Below are 19,751 nucleotides of genomic sequence, written 5' to 3' on the forward strand. Positions count from 1 at the left end.
GTGGAGTTTGATTAGGGTGGGCTCCCTGTGAACGGGTGTGGCTAGATGAGGATGGGTGGAGTTTGATTAGGGTGGGCTCCCTGTGAATGGGTGTGGCTAGATGAGGATGGGTGGAGTTTGATTAGGGTGGGCTCCCTGTGAACGGGTGTGGCTAGATGAGGGTGGGTGGAGTTTGATTATGGTGGGCTCCCTGTGAACGGGTGTGGCTAGATGAGGATGGGTGGAGTTTGATTAGGGTGGGCTCCCTGTGAACGGGTGTGTCTAGATGAGGGTGGGTGGAGTTTGATTAGGGTGGGCTCACTGTGAACGGGTGTGGCTAGATGAGGGTGGGTGGAGTTTGATTAGGGTGGGCTCCCTGTGAACGGGTGTGGCTAGATGAGGATGGGTGGAGTTTGATTAGGGTGGGCTCCCTGTGAACGGGTGTGGCTAGATGAGGATGGGTGGAGTTTGATTAGGGTGGGCTCCCTGTGAACGGGTGTGGCTAGATGAGGATGGGTGGAGTTTGATTAGGGTGGGCTCCCTGTGAATGGGTGTGGCTAGATGAGGGTGGGTTGAGTTTGATTAGGGTGGGCTCCCTGTGAACGGGTGTGGCTAGATGAGGATGGGTGGAGTTTGATTAGGGTGGGCTCCCTGTGAATGGGTGTGGCTAGATGAGGATGGGTGGAGTTTGATTAGGGTGGGCTCCCTGTGAATGGGTGTGGCTAAATGAGGATGGGTGGAGTTTGATTAGGGTGGGCTCCCTGTGAACGGGTGTGGCTAAATGAGGATGGGTGGAGTTTGATTAGGGTGGGCTCCCTGTGAACGGATGTGGCTAGATGAGGATGGGTGGAGTTTGATTAGGGTGGGCTCCCTGTGAATGGGTGTGGCTAGATGAGGATGGGTGGAGTTTGATTAGGGTGGGCTCCCTGTGAATGGGTGTGGCTAAATGAGGATGTGTGGAGTTTGATTAGGGTGGGCTCCCTGTGAACGGGTGTGGCTAAATGAGGATGGGTTGAGTTTGATTAGGGTGGGCTCCCTGTGAACGGGTGTGGCTAGATGAGGGTGGGTGGAGTTTGATTAGGGTGGGCTCCCTGTGAACGGGTGTGGCTAGATGAGGATGGGTGGGATTTGATTAGGGTGGGCTCCCTGTGAACGGGTGTGGCTAGATGAGGATGGGTGGAGTTTGATTAGGGTGGGCTCCCTGTGAATGGGTGGGGCTAGATGAGGATGGGTGGAGTTTGATTAGGGTGGGCTCCCTGTGAATGGGTGTGGCTAGATGAGGATGGGTGGAGTTTGATTAGGGTGGGCAGAGCTCCCTGTGAACGGGTGTGGCTAGATGAGGGTGGGTGGAGTTTGATTAGGGTGGGCAGAGCTCCCTGTGAATGGGTGTGGCTAGATGAGGGTGGGTGGAGTTTGATTAGGGTGGGCAGAGCTCCCTGTGTATGGGTGTGGCTAGATGAGGGTGGGTGGAGTTTGATTAGGGTGGGCTCCCTGTGAATGGGTGTGGCTAGATGAGGATGGGTGGAGTTTGATTAGGGTGGGCAGAGCTCCCTGTGAACGGGTGTGGCTAGATGAGGGTGGGTGGAGTTTGATTAGGGTGGGCAGAGCTCCCTGTGAATGGGTGTGGCTAGATGAGGGTGGGTGGAGTTTGATTAGGGTGGGCAGAGCTCCCTGTGTATGGGTGTGGCTAGATGAGGGTGGGTGGAGTTTGATTAGGGTGGGCTCCCTGTGAACGGGTGGGGCTAGATGAGGACGGGTGGAGTTTGATTAGGGTGGGCTCCCTGTGAACGGGTGTGGCTAGATGAGGACGGGTGGAGTTTGATTAGGGTGGGCTCCCTGTGAACGGGTGTGGCTAGATGAGGATGGGTGGAGTTTGATTAGGGTGGGCTCCCTGTGAATGGGTGTGGCTAGATGAGGACGGGTGGAGTTTGATTAGGGTGGGCAGAGCTCCCTGTGAACGGGTGTGGCTAGATGAGGATGGGTGGAGTTTGATTAGGGTGGGCAGAGCTCCCTGTGAATGTGTGTGGCTAGATGAGGGTGGGTGGAGTTTGATTAGGGTGGGCTCCCTGTGAACGGGTGTGGCTAGATGAGGGTGGGTGGAGTTTGATTAGGGTGGGTTCCCTGTGAACGGGTGTGGCTAGATGAGGGTGGGTGGAGTTTGATTAGGGTGGGCAGAGCTCCCTGTGAACGGGTGGGGTTGTTGAGCAGTGGGAATCAGAATTGGGTTTATAATCACCGGCAAGTGATGTGAATTTTGTTAATTTAGTAGCAGCAGTTCAATACAATACGTAATCTAGCAGAGAGAAACAAATAATAGTATTAATAAATAAAAATTAAACATATAATGATAGTAATAAATAAATCAATCAATTATGGTAATCATATATTGAATAGATCTTAAAAACGTGCAAAAACAGAAATACTGTATATTTAAAAAGTGAGGTAGTTCCTAAAGATTCAATGTCCATTTAGGAATCAGATGGCAGAGGAGAAGAAGCTGTTCCTGAATCACTGAGTGTGTGCCTTCAGGCTTCTGTACCTCCTTCCTGATGGTAACAGTGAGAAAAGGGCATGTTCTGGGTGCTGGAGGTCCTTAATAATGGATGCTGCCTTTCTGAGACACCACTCCTTGAAGATGTCCAGGGTACTTTGTAGGCTAGTGCCCAAGATGGAGCTGACTAGATTTACAACCTTCTGCAGCTTCTTTCGGCCCTGCGCAGTAGCCCCTCCATACCAGACAGTGATACAGCCTCTCCACAGTACAGCTAGAAGTTTTTGAGTGCATTTGTTGACATACCAAATCTCTTCAAACTCCTAATGAAGTATAGTCGCTGTCTTGCCTTCTTTATAACTACATCGATATGTTGGGACCAGGTTAGGTCCTCAGAGATGTTGACACCCAGAGACATGAAACTGCTCACTCTCTCCACTTCTGATCCCTCTATGAGGATTGGTATGTGTTCCTTTGTCTTACCCTTCTTGAATTCCACAATCAGCTCTTTTGTCTTACTAACGTTGAGTGCCAGGTTGTTGCTGTGGTACCATTCCACTAGTTGGCATATCTCACTCCTGTACGCCCTCTCGTCATCAGCTGAGATTCTACCAACAATGGTTGTATCATCAGCAAATTTGTAGACGGTGTTTGAGCAATGCCTAGCCACGCAGTCATGTGTATACAGAGAGTAGAGCAGTGGGCTAAGCATATACCCCTGAGGGTCAGCAAGGATGAGATATTATCACCAATCCGCACAGATTAGACCATAAGACCATAAGATATAGGAGCAGAAGTAGGCCATTTGGCCCATTGAGTTTGCTGTGCCATTCAATCATGGGCTGATCCAATTCTTCCAGTCATCCCCACTCCCCTGCTTTCACCCCATACCCTTTGATACCATGTCCAATCAAGAACCTATCTATCTGTGCTCTAAATACACCCAATGACTTGGCCTCCACAGCTGCTTGTGGCAACAAATTCCACAGATTTACCACCCTCTGACTGAAGTAATTTCTCTGCATCTCTGTTCTAAATGGACCCCCTTCAATTTTGAAGTCGAGCTCTCTTGTCCTAGAATCCCCTACCATGGGAAATAACTTTACCATATCTAATCTGTTCAGGCCTTTTAACATTCAGAATGTTTCTATGAGATACCCCTTCATTCTCCTGAACTCCATGGAATACAGCCCAAGAGCTGCCAGATGTTCCTCATATGGTAACCCTTTCATTCCTGGAATCATTCTTGTGAGTCTTCTCTGAATCCTCTCCAATGTCAGTATATTCTTTCTATAATAAAGAGCCCAAAACTGCACACAATATTCCGTGTGGTCTCATGAGTGCCTTATAGAGCCTCAACATCACATTCCTGCTCTTGTATTCTATACCTCGAGAAATAAATGCCAACATTGCATTCACCTTCTTCACAACCAACTCAACCTGGAGGTTAACCTTTAGGGCATTCTGCACAAGAGCTCTGAAGTCCCTTTGTATCTCTGCGTTTTGATTGTGGCCGTCTTCTTAGGAAGTTGAGGATCCAATTGCAGAGGGAGGTACAGAGGCCCAGGTTCTGCAACTTCTCAATCAGGATTGTGGGAATGATGGTGTTAAATGCTGGGTTATAGTCGATGAACAGCATCCTGACATAGGTGCTTGTGTTGTCCAGGTGGTCTAAAGCTGTGTGAAGAGCCATTGAGATTGCATCTGCTGTTGACCTATTGTGATGATAGGCAAATTGCAAAAGGGTCCAGGTCCTTGCTGAGGCAGGAGTTCAGTCTAGTCATAACCAACCTCTCAAATCATTTCATCACTGTGGATGTGAGTGCTACTGGGGTCACTAAGGCAGCTCACATTATTCTTCTTAGGCACTGGTATAATTGTTGCCTTTTTGAAGTAAGTGGGAACTTCTGCCCATAGCAGTGAGAGGTTGAAAATGTCCTTGAATACTCCTGCCAGTTGGTTGGCACAGGTTTTCAGAGCCTTACCAGGTACTCCATCTGGACCTTCTGCCTTGTGAGGGTTCCCTGTTTTTAAAGACAGCCTAACATTGGCATCTGAGACAGAGATCACAGGGTCATCAGGTGCAGCAGGGATCTTCACAGCTGTAGTTGTGTTCTCCCTTTCAAAGCGGGCATAGAAGGCGTTGAGTTCATCTGGAAGTGAAACATCGATGCCATTCACGCTATTGGGTTTCACTTTGTAGGAAGTAACGTCTTACAAACCCTGCCAGAGGTGTCGTACATCCAATGTCACCTCCATCCTCATACGAAATTGTCTCTTTGCCCTTGGAATAGCCCTCTGGAAATCATACCTAGTTTTCTGGTACAGACATGGGGTTTCCAGATTTGAAAGCCACAGATCTAGCCTTCAGCAGACGACGTACCTCCTGGTTCATCTACAGCTTTTGGTTTGGGAATTGTCAGTAAGTCTTTGTAGGCACACACTCATCCACACAGGTTTTAATGAAGTCAGTAACAACTGCAGCATACTCATCCAGATTCAAAGATAAATCCCTGAATACAGTCCAGTCCACTGATTCAAAGCAGTTTTTATGTAGTTCAGTCTAGTTTTCTTTGTCTCGTTTTTACTATGTACTGTACCAGCAGTTATGGTCGAAATGACAATAAAAAGTGACTTGACTTGTGCTTCTCTTGTCCAAACCTTCTTGGTCCACACTACTGGTGCTGCAGTCTTCAATCTCTGCCTATGCTATATAGCAGAAGTACAGATGGAATCAGACTTCCCAAAGTGAGGGCATGGAATAGCATGGTAGGCATTCTTGAGGGTGGTGTAACAATGATCCAGAGTGTTGTTCCCTCTAGTATTGTAAGTGATCTGTCGATGGTAGTTGCTTAATGATTTTTTTCAGACTGGCCTGGTTAAAATTTCCCAAAACGATAGTGAAGGCGTTAGGGTTCATGCATGTTGATCCGTAATGGAGTTGATGGCTTTGTGGCAAGGTTTGCAGATGATAGAAAGATAGGTGGAGGGGCAGGTAGTGCTGAGGAAGCAATGTGATTGTAGCAGGACAGAGAAATTGGCAAATGGGCAAAAAATATCAGATGGAATACAATGTTGGGAAATGTATGATAATGCATTGTGGTAAAAGGAACAAAAGTGCGGAGAAGGTTCAAACACCAGAGGTGCAGAGGGTCTTAGGAGTCCTCGTGTAAGACTCCCTGAAGGTTCATTTACAGGCTATGTCTGTGGTAAAGAAGGCAAATGCAATGTTAGCTTTTATTTCAAGAGCATTGGAATATAAAAGCAAGGAGAAAATGCTGAGCCTTTATAAGACACTCACCAAACCACACTTGGAACATTGTCAACAGTTTTGGGCCCCATATCTCAGGAGGGATGTGTTGTCCAGAGGGGGTTTATGAAGATGATTTTAGGAATTAAGGAGTTAGCAAATGGGGTGTGTTTGGCAGCTGTGGGCCTGTATTCACCGGAAATGAGAAGAATGTGGGCAGATCATTTCCTGATTGGTCGGGGCATCAAAGGATAGGGTGAGAGGGCAGGTGCAGGAGATGAATGGGATCAGCTGGCCGCTTACACCTACCAAATGTTGACAGGACTAGACAGGGTGGATGTGGAGAGGGTGTTTCCTAAGCTGGGGGTATCTCACACACACAAATGCATAGACAGACAGACACAGACACCTACACACTGACACACTCACAAACACAGGCAGAAACACATAGACACACACACAAACACAGGCAGAAACACATACAGACACACACACAAACACAGGCAGAAACACATAGACACATACACAGACACACACATTCACACCCACACTTCTTCTTCTTCGGTTGTCCATCGAAATCCGATGACGACGTCCACTCCTTTAACGGTCACACACACACACACTCATACACTCACACATACACACATTCACTCTGTCTCTCACACATACACACTCATACACTCACACAGACTCACACATACACACTCATACACACATTCACTCTGTCTCTCACACACACACACTCATACACTCACACAGACTCACACATACACACATTCACTCTGTCTCTCTCACACACACACTCATACACTCACACAGACTCACACATACACACATTCACTCTCTCTCACACATACACACTCATACAGACTCACACATACACACTCATACACACATTCACTCTGTCTCTCACACATACACACTCATACACTCACACAGACTCACACATACACACATTCACTCTGTCTCTCACACATACACACTCATACACTCACACAGACTCACACATACACACATTCACTCTGTCTCTCACACATACACACTCATACAGACTCACACATACACACTCATACACACATTCACTCTGTCTCTCACACATACACACTCATACACTCACACAGACTCACACATACACACTCATACACACATTCACTCTGTCTCTCACACATGCATACACTCAGACACGCACACACACTCACTCTCTCTCTCTCTCACACACACACACTCACACACAAATATGCACATAGACACACTGCAGCGTGGCCAGCTTCTAACTTCAGAACATTTTTATTATTTCGTTTCACAGAAAGCCCCCAGACTCTGAGGAAAATCGGACAACAATATAAGGTTTAGTTGCAATTTAGAAAAAGCGGCACTATAGTTCCCAGTCAAGAGTCGTCGACTGTTGGAGTTATAGCCGGTTACTTGTTAATGTCAGCATCTGCAGTGGTCTGAGCTCCCCATGTAAAATCGTTAACGGCTGGCCGAGGGTCGGCTTTGAACGCGTGAAATCTGAAGGTTAAACACTCTTTCTGAAACCATCTTTACGGGCGAGTCGTGGAGCGCCATGAATTATTCTGGCACCGTAACGGAATGATTCAAGGCAGGGTGTGCCTTTCTCCCCGTCGTTGCCTTCTGCCTCCACTCTCCTACTGATATTCCTGCCTCCCAAGATCACCTGTTGACCCACTCACTATAACCGATTGTGGATAATTTTCATCACTCCCACTCCCCTCACGCTAATCTCTGAACAGCTGAAATTGTGTGCAAACATGCCCCTCAAACGGGCAGATTTGTAAGGTTCGGAGATGGGAACTCCGGCTACTTACGCGAGACGTTCCGGGAAGCCCTGGGAAAGGAGAGAGTCCAGCAGGTTCGGTGCGCTTCTGGTCTGAATCCGAGAGTGGCAGAGAAACGGTGTCCTGCCTGAAAACTCCGCCATCTCACTCACTCCCTCTCCAACGGCACCGGGTAACCTCACCTACACCGACTTCCTGTTGCTGCAGCCGACACTGACACAGACTGGGTGAAAGTGGGGTTCATGAGGGAGGAAACTACATTTCATCCACGCCTGAACCTCAAGACTCAAAAACAGTTAATTTCCCCAAGCAGTAAGGCTGACCAACACCTCCATCCACTAACCCACCCCTCCACACCCCAAACACCACTTCCTGTCAGTCACCTTATGTACAGACACTCCTGTGCCTAGTTAAGGGTCTCGACCCGAAACGTCGACTGTACATTTTTCCATAGATGCTGCCTGACCTGCTGAGTTCCTCCAGCATTTTGTGTGTTTTACCTCCTGTGCCTAGCGTAACTTTATGAACATACATAAAGTATACATGGGTATACAGTACGCTGTCCGATGTATTTATATTTGTGTGATTATTATTAGTATTCTGTATTTTACTGTGTTTTTTGCGCTACATCGGATCGGGAATAACAATAATTCCATTTTCCTTTACGCTTGGGTACTGGAAATGACATTAAACAATCTCAAAGAATCTGCTGTGTTCCTCCAGCATTTTGTGAGTTGAAGAACCGGGGTTAGTCCAGGGCCGCTGTCCACCAAATCGGCTCCCCGAAAGCTCGACACTGGTTAGTCTATGAGATTGAGGGGTTAGACTACGAGGAGAGACTGAGTCACCTAAGACTGTACTCGCTGGAATTCAGAAGGATGAGAGATCTTATAGAAACATATAAAATCATGAAAGGGATTGATAAGATAGGGGCAGGAAAGTTGTTTCCACTGATAGGTGAGACTAGAACTAGGGGACAGGGCATCAAGATTCAGGGGAGTAGATTTAGGACCGAGAAGAGGAGGAACTGCTTTTCCCAGAGAGTGGTGAATCTGTGGGATCCCCTGCCCAATGAAGCAGTGGAGGCTACCTCAGTAAATATATTTAAGATACAGTTAGATAGATTTTTGTATAGTAGGGGAATTAAGGGTTATGGGGAAAAGGCAGGTAGGTGGAGATGAGTCCATGGCCAGATCAGCCATGATCTTATTGAATGGCGGGGCAGGCTCGATGGGCCGGATGGCCTACTCCTATTTCTTATGTTCTTATGTAACCGAAGCTCTGGGCAGGGTCGCTGTAATTATGTACGCGGTCAAACTCGGGGTTAAGGCCGAAGTTCTGAAATGAGACAGAGTTTGGGAGGGGGTAACGTGCCTGCTCCCGTGTGTATACAGATGACACCGTTTCTTTCACGGGAAGGTTTTTACTGCTCGAGCATTAACATGAACGCTTCCGGTGGTTTAATTGCAGTGAGCCGTGACAATTGTTATCTTTTCATCAGCAAGCGAGAGCGGGTGAGCTGAGATACCGCCGGGCGGGCGGGTTCCAGTGCAGAGTCGGCTGGGTAAACTGCCCTTCTGTGGGGCTAGTACAGTCTCGTTACGCCAAATATCATTTCTCACACCTTGTAGCCATACAGGGGCTCATTCAGCGAGGCCTTGTTTTGCTGCTAACCTGGGTGGTTCCGCGACTGACTCCACAACTAAGGTCAGAATCTCTAAAAGTAAATGTAGCCTGGGGTGGGGGCGGGGAGTGCGTCGGAAATGGATGGTTCGGATCGGAATGAATGGTCCGGATCGGGAATGGGTAGTCCGGATCGGGAATGGGTGGGCTGGATCGGGAATTGGTGGTCCAGATCAGGACTGGATGGTCTGGATCAGAATGGGTGGTCCGGATCGGGACTGGATGGTCCAGAATGGGAGTTCTAAATTAAAGTTCAGATTGGTGTCGGTGCCAGTGGTTCAGGGAGAATAATTCTGGAGATAGGAGACAAAATCAGAGCCGAGGGAGTTTAAATCAGGAATGGATTAGGATCAGACTGAATCCGGAGTAACTGCGATTAGCCTGGATTAGGATCAGACTGAATCCGGAGTAACTGCGGTTAGCCTGGATTAGGATCAGACTGAGTCCGGAGTAACTGTGATTAGCCTGGATTAGGATCAGACGGAATCCGGAGTAACTGTGATTAGCCTGGATTAGGATCAGACTGAATCTGGAGTAACTTGGATAGGTTAGGTGAGTGGGCAAATTCTTGGCAGATACAATTTAATGTGGATAAATGTGAGGTTATCCACTTTGGTGGCAAGAACAGGAAAACAGATTATTATCTGAATGGTGGCCAATTAGGAAAAGGGGAGATGCAACGAGACCCGGGTGTCATTGTACACCAGTCATTGAACGTGGGCATGCAGGTACAGCAGGTGGTGAAAAAGGCAAATGGTATGTTGGCATTCATAGCAAAAGGATTTGAGTACAGGAGCAGGGAGGTTCTACTGCAGTTGTACAAGGCCTTGGTGAGACCGCACCTAGAATATTGTGTGCAGTTTTGGTCCCCTAATCTGAGGAAAGACATTCTTGCCATAGAGTGAGTACAGAGAAGGTTCACCGGATTGATTCCTGGGATGGCAGGACTTTCATATGAAGAAAGACTGGATCGACTAGGCTTATACTCACTGGAATTTAGAAGATTGAGGGGGGATCTTATTGAAATGTATAAAATTCTAAAGGGATTGGACAGGCTAGATGCAGGAAGATTGTTTCCGATGTTGGGGAAGTCCAGAACGAGGGGTCACAGTTTAAGGATAAAGGGGAAGCCTTTTAGGACCGAGATGAGGAAAAACTTCTTCACACAGAGAGTGGTGAATCTGTGGAATTCTCTGCCACAGGAAACAGTTGAGTCCGGTTCATTGGCTATCTTTAAGAGGAAGTTAGATATGGCCCTTGTGGCTAAAGGGATCGGGGGTATGGAGAGAAAGCAGGTACAGGGTTTTGAGTTGGATGATCAGCCATGATCATACTGAATGGCGGTGCAGGTTCGAAGGGCCAAATGGCCTACTCCTGCACCTATTTTCTATGTTTCTATGTAACTGTGATTAGCCTGGATTAGGATCAGACTGAATCCGGAGTAACTGTGATTAGCCTGGATTAGGATCAGACTGAATTCGGAGTAACTGCGATTAGCCTGAGCAGAGTTTGGTGAGTTTTCCTTTCGGGGTTTGAACGCAAATGGAGTTCAGTTCGCCTCCAAAGACAGTATGTCCTTTCTCAAGTAAGGAGACCAGATGCAACCATGTTCCAGACTCTTAGTAGGTCCTGATAGAAGCCAGGTAGGCTCCGCATAGTGCGGCTGACACACGCGGTGGTAGCCGCATCTCTTTGTGAAGATAGTAGCCCCTTCGGGGGAAGAACGTCGCCAAAACGTGCCACCTGGGAGGGTGCTCGGCGTACAGGAATCTCTGCAGGACCCTGAGACAGAGAGCTGCCATTCCTGTACGTACACACACCAGCGACTGTGCGCCCTCTCTCACTGGGAGACTCAAAAGACTCCTGCAGAGACCCAGTGTTTCCTGTTACCCCAGAAGAAGTCCACTAACTTCCTCTGCATTCTCGCAACAAAAGAGGCAGGAGGGGCCAAGGTGACCATGCGGTACCACAACATGGAGGCTACCAACTGGTTTATGACCACCATCCTGCATCGATAGGAAAGCATCCTGAGAAGGCTTAACTAGTGCCCCAGCCGGGCCATGACTTTTATCTCCAGGTCCTGCTAGTTCGCCAGCCAGGTCTCCCTAGAAGGACTCAGGTAGACTCCCAGATAGAGGAGATGCCTGGTGCTCCACTCAAAAGCTCTCATCTCCTCCGGCAGGGAGTCCACCTGCCACTGACCCATTAAGGGTCCAGAACATTTCGCCCAGTTGATCCTAGCGGAGGACGCTGCCGATAAAACTTACTGGCACATCCTTCACAGGTCACTGGGATCTGTCACCATCAGGAGCACGTTGTCAGCGTAAGCTGAGGAGGTAACCTCCATCTTCGGTTCGCGCAGAACCAGACCCATCAGCCTCCGCTGAAGAAGGCACTGGAATGGTTCTACACAGATTGCATACATCTGGCCGGACATGGGGCACCCCTGACGTACTCTTCTTCTAAAGGGAATGGGCGCTGTTAGTGATCCGTTGAACTTAACAAGGCACTCTGTGGCAGACTATAGGAGATGAGCTTGGGCTACAAAGTGCTGTTCGAGCCTATTTATATACAGTCAGCCAGTAAGGAGGGGGCATGGAGGGATGAGGATGTCCTTGTGAATTTGCCCCTGGGGCTGGCAAAAACAGCTATGTGTGGGCATCCTGGGAACGGGTGGTGGAGGGATCTGCTCGAGCAGACTGCCTGACAATGCTTAGGGGGTATATCCGTGCCCGGGCAACCATTGAGAGAGAACATGTGTGGTCCACGGCGACCATGGAGCTGTTCCAGGACCGTTGGGCTCCGTGGGGGGAGAGCGCCATCATTGACAGAGATAGAGACATTTTTGTTTAATGTCATTTGTCTAGTAGTTGTGTAGTAATTGTGTTAGTCACTGGTGTATATATACATTGTAGCACTGAATTTCTAATAAAGATACCTTGTAAAAAAAGTCCCTCTGGATAACAACATGCTGCATTTTTTTTTACCATTTTAATAATCTGCTCTTGCATTTTTCCTTCCAAAGTGGATGACTTCACATTTACCAACATTGTATTCACTATGGAAAAGGACTTTGGTGATTGTAGGGATGACTTACAGTGGACTGAAAAGCTTGAGCATATAGACATTAAGAGGATGTGCTGGAGCTTTTGGAAAGCATCAAACTGGAGAAGTCTCAGGAACTGGATGAGATGTACCCCAGGTTACTGTGGGAGGCAAGGGAGGAGATTGCTGAGCCTCTGGCGATGATCTTTGATCATCAATGAGGACTGGAGAGGTTCCAGAGGACTGGAGGGTTGTGGATGTTGTTCCCTTATTCAAGAAAGGGAGTAGAGATAGCCCAGGAAATTGTAGACCAGTGAGTCTTACTTCGGTGGTTGGCACATTAATGGAGAAGTTCCTGAGAGGCAGGATTTATGAACATTTGGAGAGGCATAATATGATTAGGAATAGTCAGCATGACTTTGTCAAAGGCACATCGTGCCTTACGATCATGTTTGAAATTTTTGAGGATGTGACTAAACACATTGATGAAGGTAGAGCAGAAGATATAGTGTTTATAGATTTAATCAAGGCATTTGATAAGGTACCCCATGCAAGCCTTATTGAGAAAGTAAGGAGGCATGGGATCCAAGGGGACATTGCTTTGTGGAACCAGAACTGGCTTGCTCACAGAAGGCAGAGTGGTTGTAATAGAAACACAGAAAACCTACAGCACAATACAGACCCTTCAGCACAAAAGGTTGTGCCGAACATGTCCCTACCTTAGAAATTACTAGGCTTACCCATAGCTCCATGGACCTATCTAAAAGTATCTTAAAAGACCCTGTCGTATCTGCTTCCACCACCGGTGCCGGCAGCCCATTCCACGCACTCGCCACTCTCTGAGACAGAAAAACTTACCCCTGACATCTCCTCTGTACTTATTCCCCAACACCTTAACCCCGTGTCCTCTTGTGGCAACCATTTCAGCCCTGTGAAAAGCCTCTGACTATCCACATGATCAATGCCTCTCATCATTTTATACACCTCTATCAGGTCACCTTTCATCTTCCGTCGCTCCAAGGAGAAAAGGCCAAATTCACTCAACCTATTCTCCTAAGGCATGCTCCCCAATCCAGGCAACATCCTTGAAAATCTCCTCTGCACCCTTTCTATGGTTTCCACATCCTTCCTGTAGCGAGGCGACCAGAACTGAGCACAGTACTCCAAGTGGGGTCTGACCAGCGTCCTATATAGCTGCAACATTACCTCACGGCTCCTGAATTCAATTCCATGATTGATGAAGGCCAATACACCATACGCCTTCTTAACCACAGAGTCAACCTGCGCAGCTGCTTTGAGCGTCCTATGGACTCGGACCCCAAGATCCCTCTGATCCTCCACACTGCCAAGAGTCTTACCATTAATACTATATTCTGCCAACATATTTGACCTATCAAAATGAACCGCTTCACACTTATCTGGGTTGACCTCCACCTGCCACTTCTTTGGCAGTTTGAATGGCACACGACTGTGCATACGCGTGTGAAGGTCGGCCTCTGAGATCAGCGGGAGAGTTTAAAAAGTGAGCAGAATAACGGAGCGGGTGATGGAGTAGAGGGAGACAGAGTAGGAAGGCTTTGGCTCGAGGGGCTTCGGCGAGCAGAGGCTGAGGACGAGCTTGCTCCCGGTGAGGTAAGGCTGGGTAAGCTCCTTTAATTAATCTAATTAATTTAGGAGTAGGTAATGGAGGCAGCAGTTAGGGTTGTCGAGTGCTCCGTTTGCAGTATGTGGGAAGTCAGGGTGAGTACAATTGTCCCTGATGACTACACCTGTAAAAGGTGCATCCAGCTGCAGCTCCTGACAAACCAAGTTAGGGAACTGGAGCTGGAGCTGGATGAACTTCGGATCATTCGGTAGGCAGAGGCAGAAATAAACACGAGTTACAGGGAGATAGTCACCCTTAAGAGTCAGGTGACAGGTATCTGGGTGACTGTCAGGAGAGGGAAGGGTGATAGACAGAATGACAGAGCACCCCTGTGGCGGTTCCCATCAATAATAAGTATACCGTTTTGGATACTGTTGGTGGGGATGACTTACCAGGGACAAGTTGCAGTGGTCGTGTCTCTGGCACCGAGACTGGACCCTCAGCTCAGAAGGGAAGGAGGGAAAAGAGGAGAGCAGTAATGATAGGGGATTCAATAGTTAGGGGGACAGATAGGAGGTTCTATGGAAGAGATCGAGAATCCCGGATGGTCTGTTGCCAGGGTCTGCGATATCTCGGATCGAGTTCTCAGTATTCTCAAGAGGGAGGGTGAGCAGCCAGATGTCATGGTCCATGTAGGGAACAATGACGTAGTTAGGAAGAAGGAGGAGGTCCTGCAAAGAGAATTTAGGGAGTTAGGTGCAAAGTTGAAGGACAGGACCTCCAGGGTTGCAATCTCAGTATTGCCACCCGTGCCACGTGCTAGTGAGGCCAGAAATAGGAAGATAATGCAGCTAAATACATGGCTAAGGAGGTGGTGCAGGAGGGAGGGCTTCATGTTTCTAGACAATTGGGAAGGTGGGACCTGTTCCGATGGGATGGGTTGCACCTGAACTGGAGAGGGACTAACATCCTTGCGGGAAGGTTTGCTAGTGCTGCTCTGGGGGGTTTAAACTAGATTTGCAGTGGGAGGGGATCCAGAGTGTTAGACCAGATAGTGAGGTGGAGGAGGATAAAGGTCATGTGAGAGCTGCAAGTATAGTGCATGGAGTAAAGCCAGATCTAACATATAAAGAGGCTTTGAGGAACGAGAAGCAGAATAAAGGGTATAAAGGTAGTAAGGTAGAAGGCTAAAGTGTGTGTACTTCAATGCAAGAAGCATCAGGAACAAAGGTGATGAACTGAGAGCTTGGATACATATGTGGAATTATGATGTAGTGGCCATTACAGAGACTTGGCTGGAACCAGGGCAGGAATGGATTCTCAATATTCCTGTGCTTTAAAAGGGATGGGGATGGGGGAAGGGGAGGCATTACTGGTCAGGGATACTATTACAGCTACAGAAAGGGTGGGTAATCTAGCAGGATCCTCTTTTGAGTCAGCATGGGTGGAAGTCAGGAACAGGAAGGGAGCAGTTACTCTATTGGGAGTATTCTATAGGCCCCCTGGTAGCAGCAGAGATACCGAGGAGCAGATTAGGTGGCAGATTTTGGAAAGGTGCAAAAATAACGGGGCTGTTATCACGGGTGACTTTAACTTCCCTAATATTGATTGACACCTGATTAGTTCTAATGGTTTAGATGGGGCAGAGTTAGTCAAGTGCGTCCAGGATGGATTCCTGTCACAGTATGTTAACAGGCCAACTAGGGGGAATGCCATACTAGATCTAGTATTAGGTAATGAACCGGGTCAGGTCACAAATCTCTCAGTGGGTGAGCATCTGGGAGACAGTGACCATGAGAGTCAGTGACCACTGCTCCCTGGCCTTTAACATTATCATGGAAAAGGATAGAATCAGGGAGGACAGGAACATTTTTAGTTGGGAAAGGGCAAATTATGAGGCTATAAGGCTAGAACTTGCGTGTGTGAATTGGGATGATGTTTTTGCAGGGAAATGCACTATGGACATGTGGTCGATGTTTAGGGATCTCTTGCAGGATGTTAGGGGTAAATTTGTCCAGGTGAGGAAGATAAAAAATGGTAGGGTGAAGGAATGATGGGTGACAAGTGAGGTGGAGAATCTAGTCAGGTGGAAGAAGGCAGCATACGTGAGGTTTAGGAAGTAAGGATCAGATCAGTCTATTGAGGAATATAGGATAGCAAGAAAGGAGCTTAAAAAGGGGCTGAGAAGAGCAAGAAGGGGGCATGAAAAGGCCTTGGTGAGTAGGGTAAAGGAAAACCCAAAGGCATTCTTCAATTATGTGAAGAACAAAAAACTGACAGGAGTGAAGATAGGACCGATTAGAGATAAGGGTGGGAAGATGTGCCTGGAGGCTGTGGAAGTGAACGAGGTCCTCAATGAATACTTCTCTTCAGTATTCACTAATGAGAGGGAACTTGATGACGGTGAGGACAATATGAGTGAGGCTGATGTTCTGGAGCATGTTGATATTAAGGGAGAAGAGATGTTGGAGTTGTTAAAATACATTAGGACGGATAAGTCTCCAGGGCCTGATGGAATATTCCCCAGGCTGCTCCACGAGGCGAGGGAAGAGATTGCTGAGCTTCTGGCTAGGATCTTTATGTCCTCGTAGTCCACGGGAATGGTACCGGAGGATTGGAGGGAGGTGAATGTTGTCCCCTTGTTCAGAAAAGGTAGTAGGGATAGTCTGGGTAATTATAGACCAGCGAGTCTTACATCTGTGGTGGGAAAGCTGTTGGAAAAAACTCTTGGAGATAGAATCTATGGGCACCTAGAGAATCATGGTCTGATCAGGGATCTGGGGTACATCTCATCCGGTCCCGCTGACTTATCCAACTTGATAACTTTCTAAAAGCTCCAGCACATCCACTTTCTTAATATCTACATGCTCAAGCTTTTCAGTCTGCTGGAAGTCATCACTACAATCACAAAGATCCTTTTCCATAGTGATTACTGAAGTATTCATTAAGTACCTCTGCTATTTCCTCCGGTTCAATACACACTTTCCCACTGTCACATTTGATAGGTCCTATTCTTTCACATCTTATCCTCTTGCTCTTCATATACTTGTAGAATGCCTTGGGGTTTTCCTTAATCCTGCCCACCAAGGCCTTCTCATGGCCATTTCTGGCTCTCCCAATTTCCTTCTTAAGCTGCTTCCTATTAGCCTTATAATCTTCTAGATCTCTAACATTACCTAGCTCTCTGAACCTTTTGTAAGCTTTTCTTTTCTTGACTATTGACTTCTTGACAGCCTTTGTACACCACAGTTCCTGTACCCTACCAGAACTTCCCTGTTTCACTGGAATGTAACTATACAGAACACCACACAAATATCCCCTGAATATTTGCCACATTTCTTGTGTACTTTTCGCTGAGAACGTTTCCAGTTTAAGCCTCCAATTTCCTGCTTGACAGCCTCATAATTTCCCTTACTCCAATTAAATGCTTTTCTAACTTGTCTGTTCCTATCTCTCTCCAATGTTATTGTAAAGGAGACAGAATTGTGATCACTATCTCCAGAATGCTCTCCCACTGAGATCTGATACCTGACCAGGTTCATTTCTCAATACCAAATCAAGTACAGCCTCTCCTCTTGTAGGCTTATCTACATATTGTGCCAAGAAACCTTCCTGAACACACCTATCAACTCTGCCCCATCTAAATCCCTTGCTCCAGGGAGATGCCAATTGATATTTGGAAAATTAAAATCTCCCATCATGACAACTCTGTTATTTACACCTTTCCAGGATCTGTTTCCCTATCTGCTCCTTGATATCCCTGTTGCTATTGGGCGGCCTATGAAAAACACACAGTAAAGTTATTGACCCCTTCCTGTTCCTAACCTCCATCCACAGAGACTCAGTAGACAATCCCTCCATGGCATCCACCTTTTCTGCAGCTGTAACACTATCTCTGATCAACAGTGCCATGTCCCCACCTCTTTAGTCTCTCTCCCTGTCCTTTCTGAAACATCTAAAACCTGGCACTTGAAGTAACCAATCCTCTCCCTGAGCCATCCAAGTCTCTGTAATGGCCACCACATCATATCTCCCAATACTGATCCACGGTGTAAGCTCATCTGCTTTGTTCACAACACTCCTTGCGTTAAAATACACATCTCAAACCTTCAGTCTGAGCACGTCCCTTCTCTATCGTCTGCCTATCCTCCCTCTTGCACTGTCTACAAGCTTTCTCTATTTGTGAGCCAACCTCTTCTTCCCCAGTCTCTTCAGTTCGATTCCCACCCTCCAACAATTCTAGTTTAAACTCTCCCCAGTAGCCTTTGCAAACATGCCCACCAGGATATTGGTCCCCCTGGGATTCAAGTGCAACCCGTCCTTTTTGTACAGGTCACACCTGCCCCAAAGGAGGTCCCAATGATCCAGAAATCTGAATCCCTGCCCCCGCTCCAATCCCTCAGCCACGCATTTATCCTCCACCTCATCCTATTCCTATTCTCACTGTCGCGTGACACAGGTAGCAATCCCGAGATTACTACCTTTGCAGTCCTGCTTCTCAACTTCCTTCCTAACTCCCTGTAGTCTTTTTTCAGGACCTCTTCCCTTTTCCTACCTATGTCATTGGTACTAAAATGTACCACAACCTCTGGCTGTTCTCCCTCCCACTGCAGGATATCTTGGATGCAAGCCGAAACATCCCGGACCCCAGCACCTGGGAGGCAAACTACCATCCGAGTTTCTTTCCTGCATCCACAGAATTGCCTGTCTAACCCCTTAACTATAGAGTCCCCTATCCTCATCCCTTCCCTTCTGAGCTACAGGGCCAAACACTGTGCCAGAGGCACGGTCACTGCCGCTTCCCCCAGGTAGGCTGTCCCCCTCAACAGTACTCAAACAGGAGTACTTATTGTCAAGGGGCATAGCCACAGGGGTACTCTTCCCCTTCCCCCTCCTGACTGTGACACACTTGTCTGTCTCCCGTGGCCCCGGTATGACCACCTGCCAGTAACTCCTCTCTATCACCTCCTCACTCTCCCTAACCAGGCGAAGGTCATTGAGCTGCATCTCCAGTTCCCTAACTCGGTCCCTAAGGAGCTGCAGCTCGACACACCTGGTGCCGATATGGCCGTCCGGGAGGCTGGGAGAGTCCAGGACGTCCCACATCTGACACTGAGCACCGAAAACTGGCCTCACACACATACTACTTCCTTTCCACAATTAACACAGTTAAACCTACCGCACCTCATCCCATTACCACCTAAGCCCGTTGAGCCAAAGCCCTATCACTCATGCCTCCTCTCACTCCACTGCCCGCTGGATATGGCAGTCTTCTTTTTAAACCTTTCACGCTCTACTGGTTGATGTCAGGTGCCTGTGCAGTCTTGCCTCTCTTTTACCCCGAGTAGTAAAAAAAAGTCCCGTTGTTTCGAAAAATCAGCAGTTCACTCGCAGCCTTCTTGCTCCGTAGATGGGTCATATTCTGCATGGAGGCCGGTGACCAGTGGAGTGCCTCAGGGATCTGCTCTGGGACCCTTACTCTTCGTTTATAAATGACCTGGATGAGGAAGTGGAGGGATGGGTTAGTAAGTTTGTTGATGACACAAAGGTTGGAGGTGTTGTGGATAGTGTGGAGGGCTGTCAGAGGTTACAGCGGGACATTGATAGGATGCAAAATTGGGCTGAGAAGTGGCAAATGGAGTTTAACCCAGATAAATGTGAGGTGGTTTATTTTGGTAGGTTAAATATGTTGGCAGGATATAGTTGATGCACCATCAATAACTCTCTGAGACGTGAGGCGAGATATAGGCTTTTATTGACTGGAAGAAAGAACAAGCAGCAATTGACCACCATACTACATCCTGGAGACTGAGGGCAGGACTCAGGCCCCAATCGCCTTTATACCGGGGTCAGTGGGAGGAGCCACAGGAGCAGTCAGCGGGGGGGGGGGGGGGGGCGTGTCCAGACAGGTATATGTAG

The 19,751-nt window shown here is 47.8% G+C and overlaps 1 protein-coding gene across 1 annotated transcript in view; it reads right to left on the reverse strand.

Annotated features, from left to right (window-relative positions):
* LOC140727445 (ubiquitin-associated and SH3 domain-containing protein A-like) overlaps window positions 1-13,298 on the reverse strand; it is a 129,016-nt gene extending 115,718 nt beyond the window's left edge. The window contains exon 1 of the mRNA XM_073044746.1: window positions 7,550-13,298. Coding sequence (XP_072900847.1) covers window positions 7,550-7,662 — 113 coding nt within the window. The 5' untranslated portion in view covers window positions 7,663-13,298. The remainder of the gene's footprint in view (window positions 1-7,549) is intronic.
* Between the last annotated feature and the right edge of the window lie 6,453 nt (window positions 13,299-19,751).

This window comes from Hemitrygon akajei, chromosome 5 (assembly GCF_048418815.1).
Source record: "Hemitrygon akajei chromosome 5, sHemAka1.3, whole genome shotgun sequence".
In the NCBI taxonomy this organism is placed as follows: domain Eukaryota; kingdom Metazoa; phylum Chordata; class Chondrichthyes; order Myliobatiformes; family Dasyatidae; genus Hemitrygon; species Hemitrygon akajei.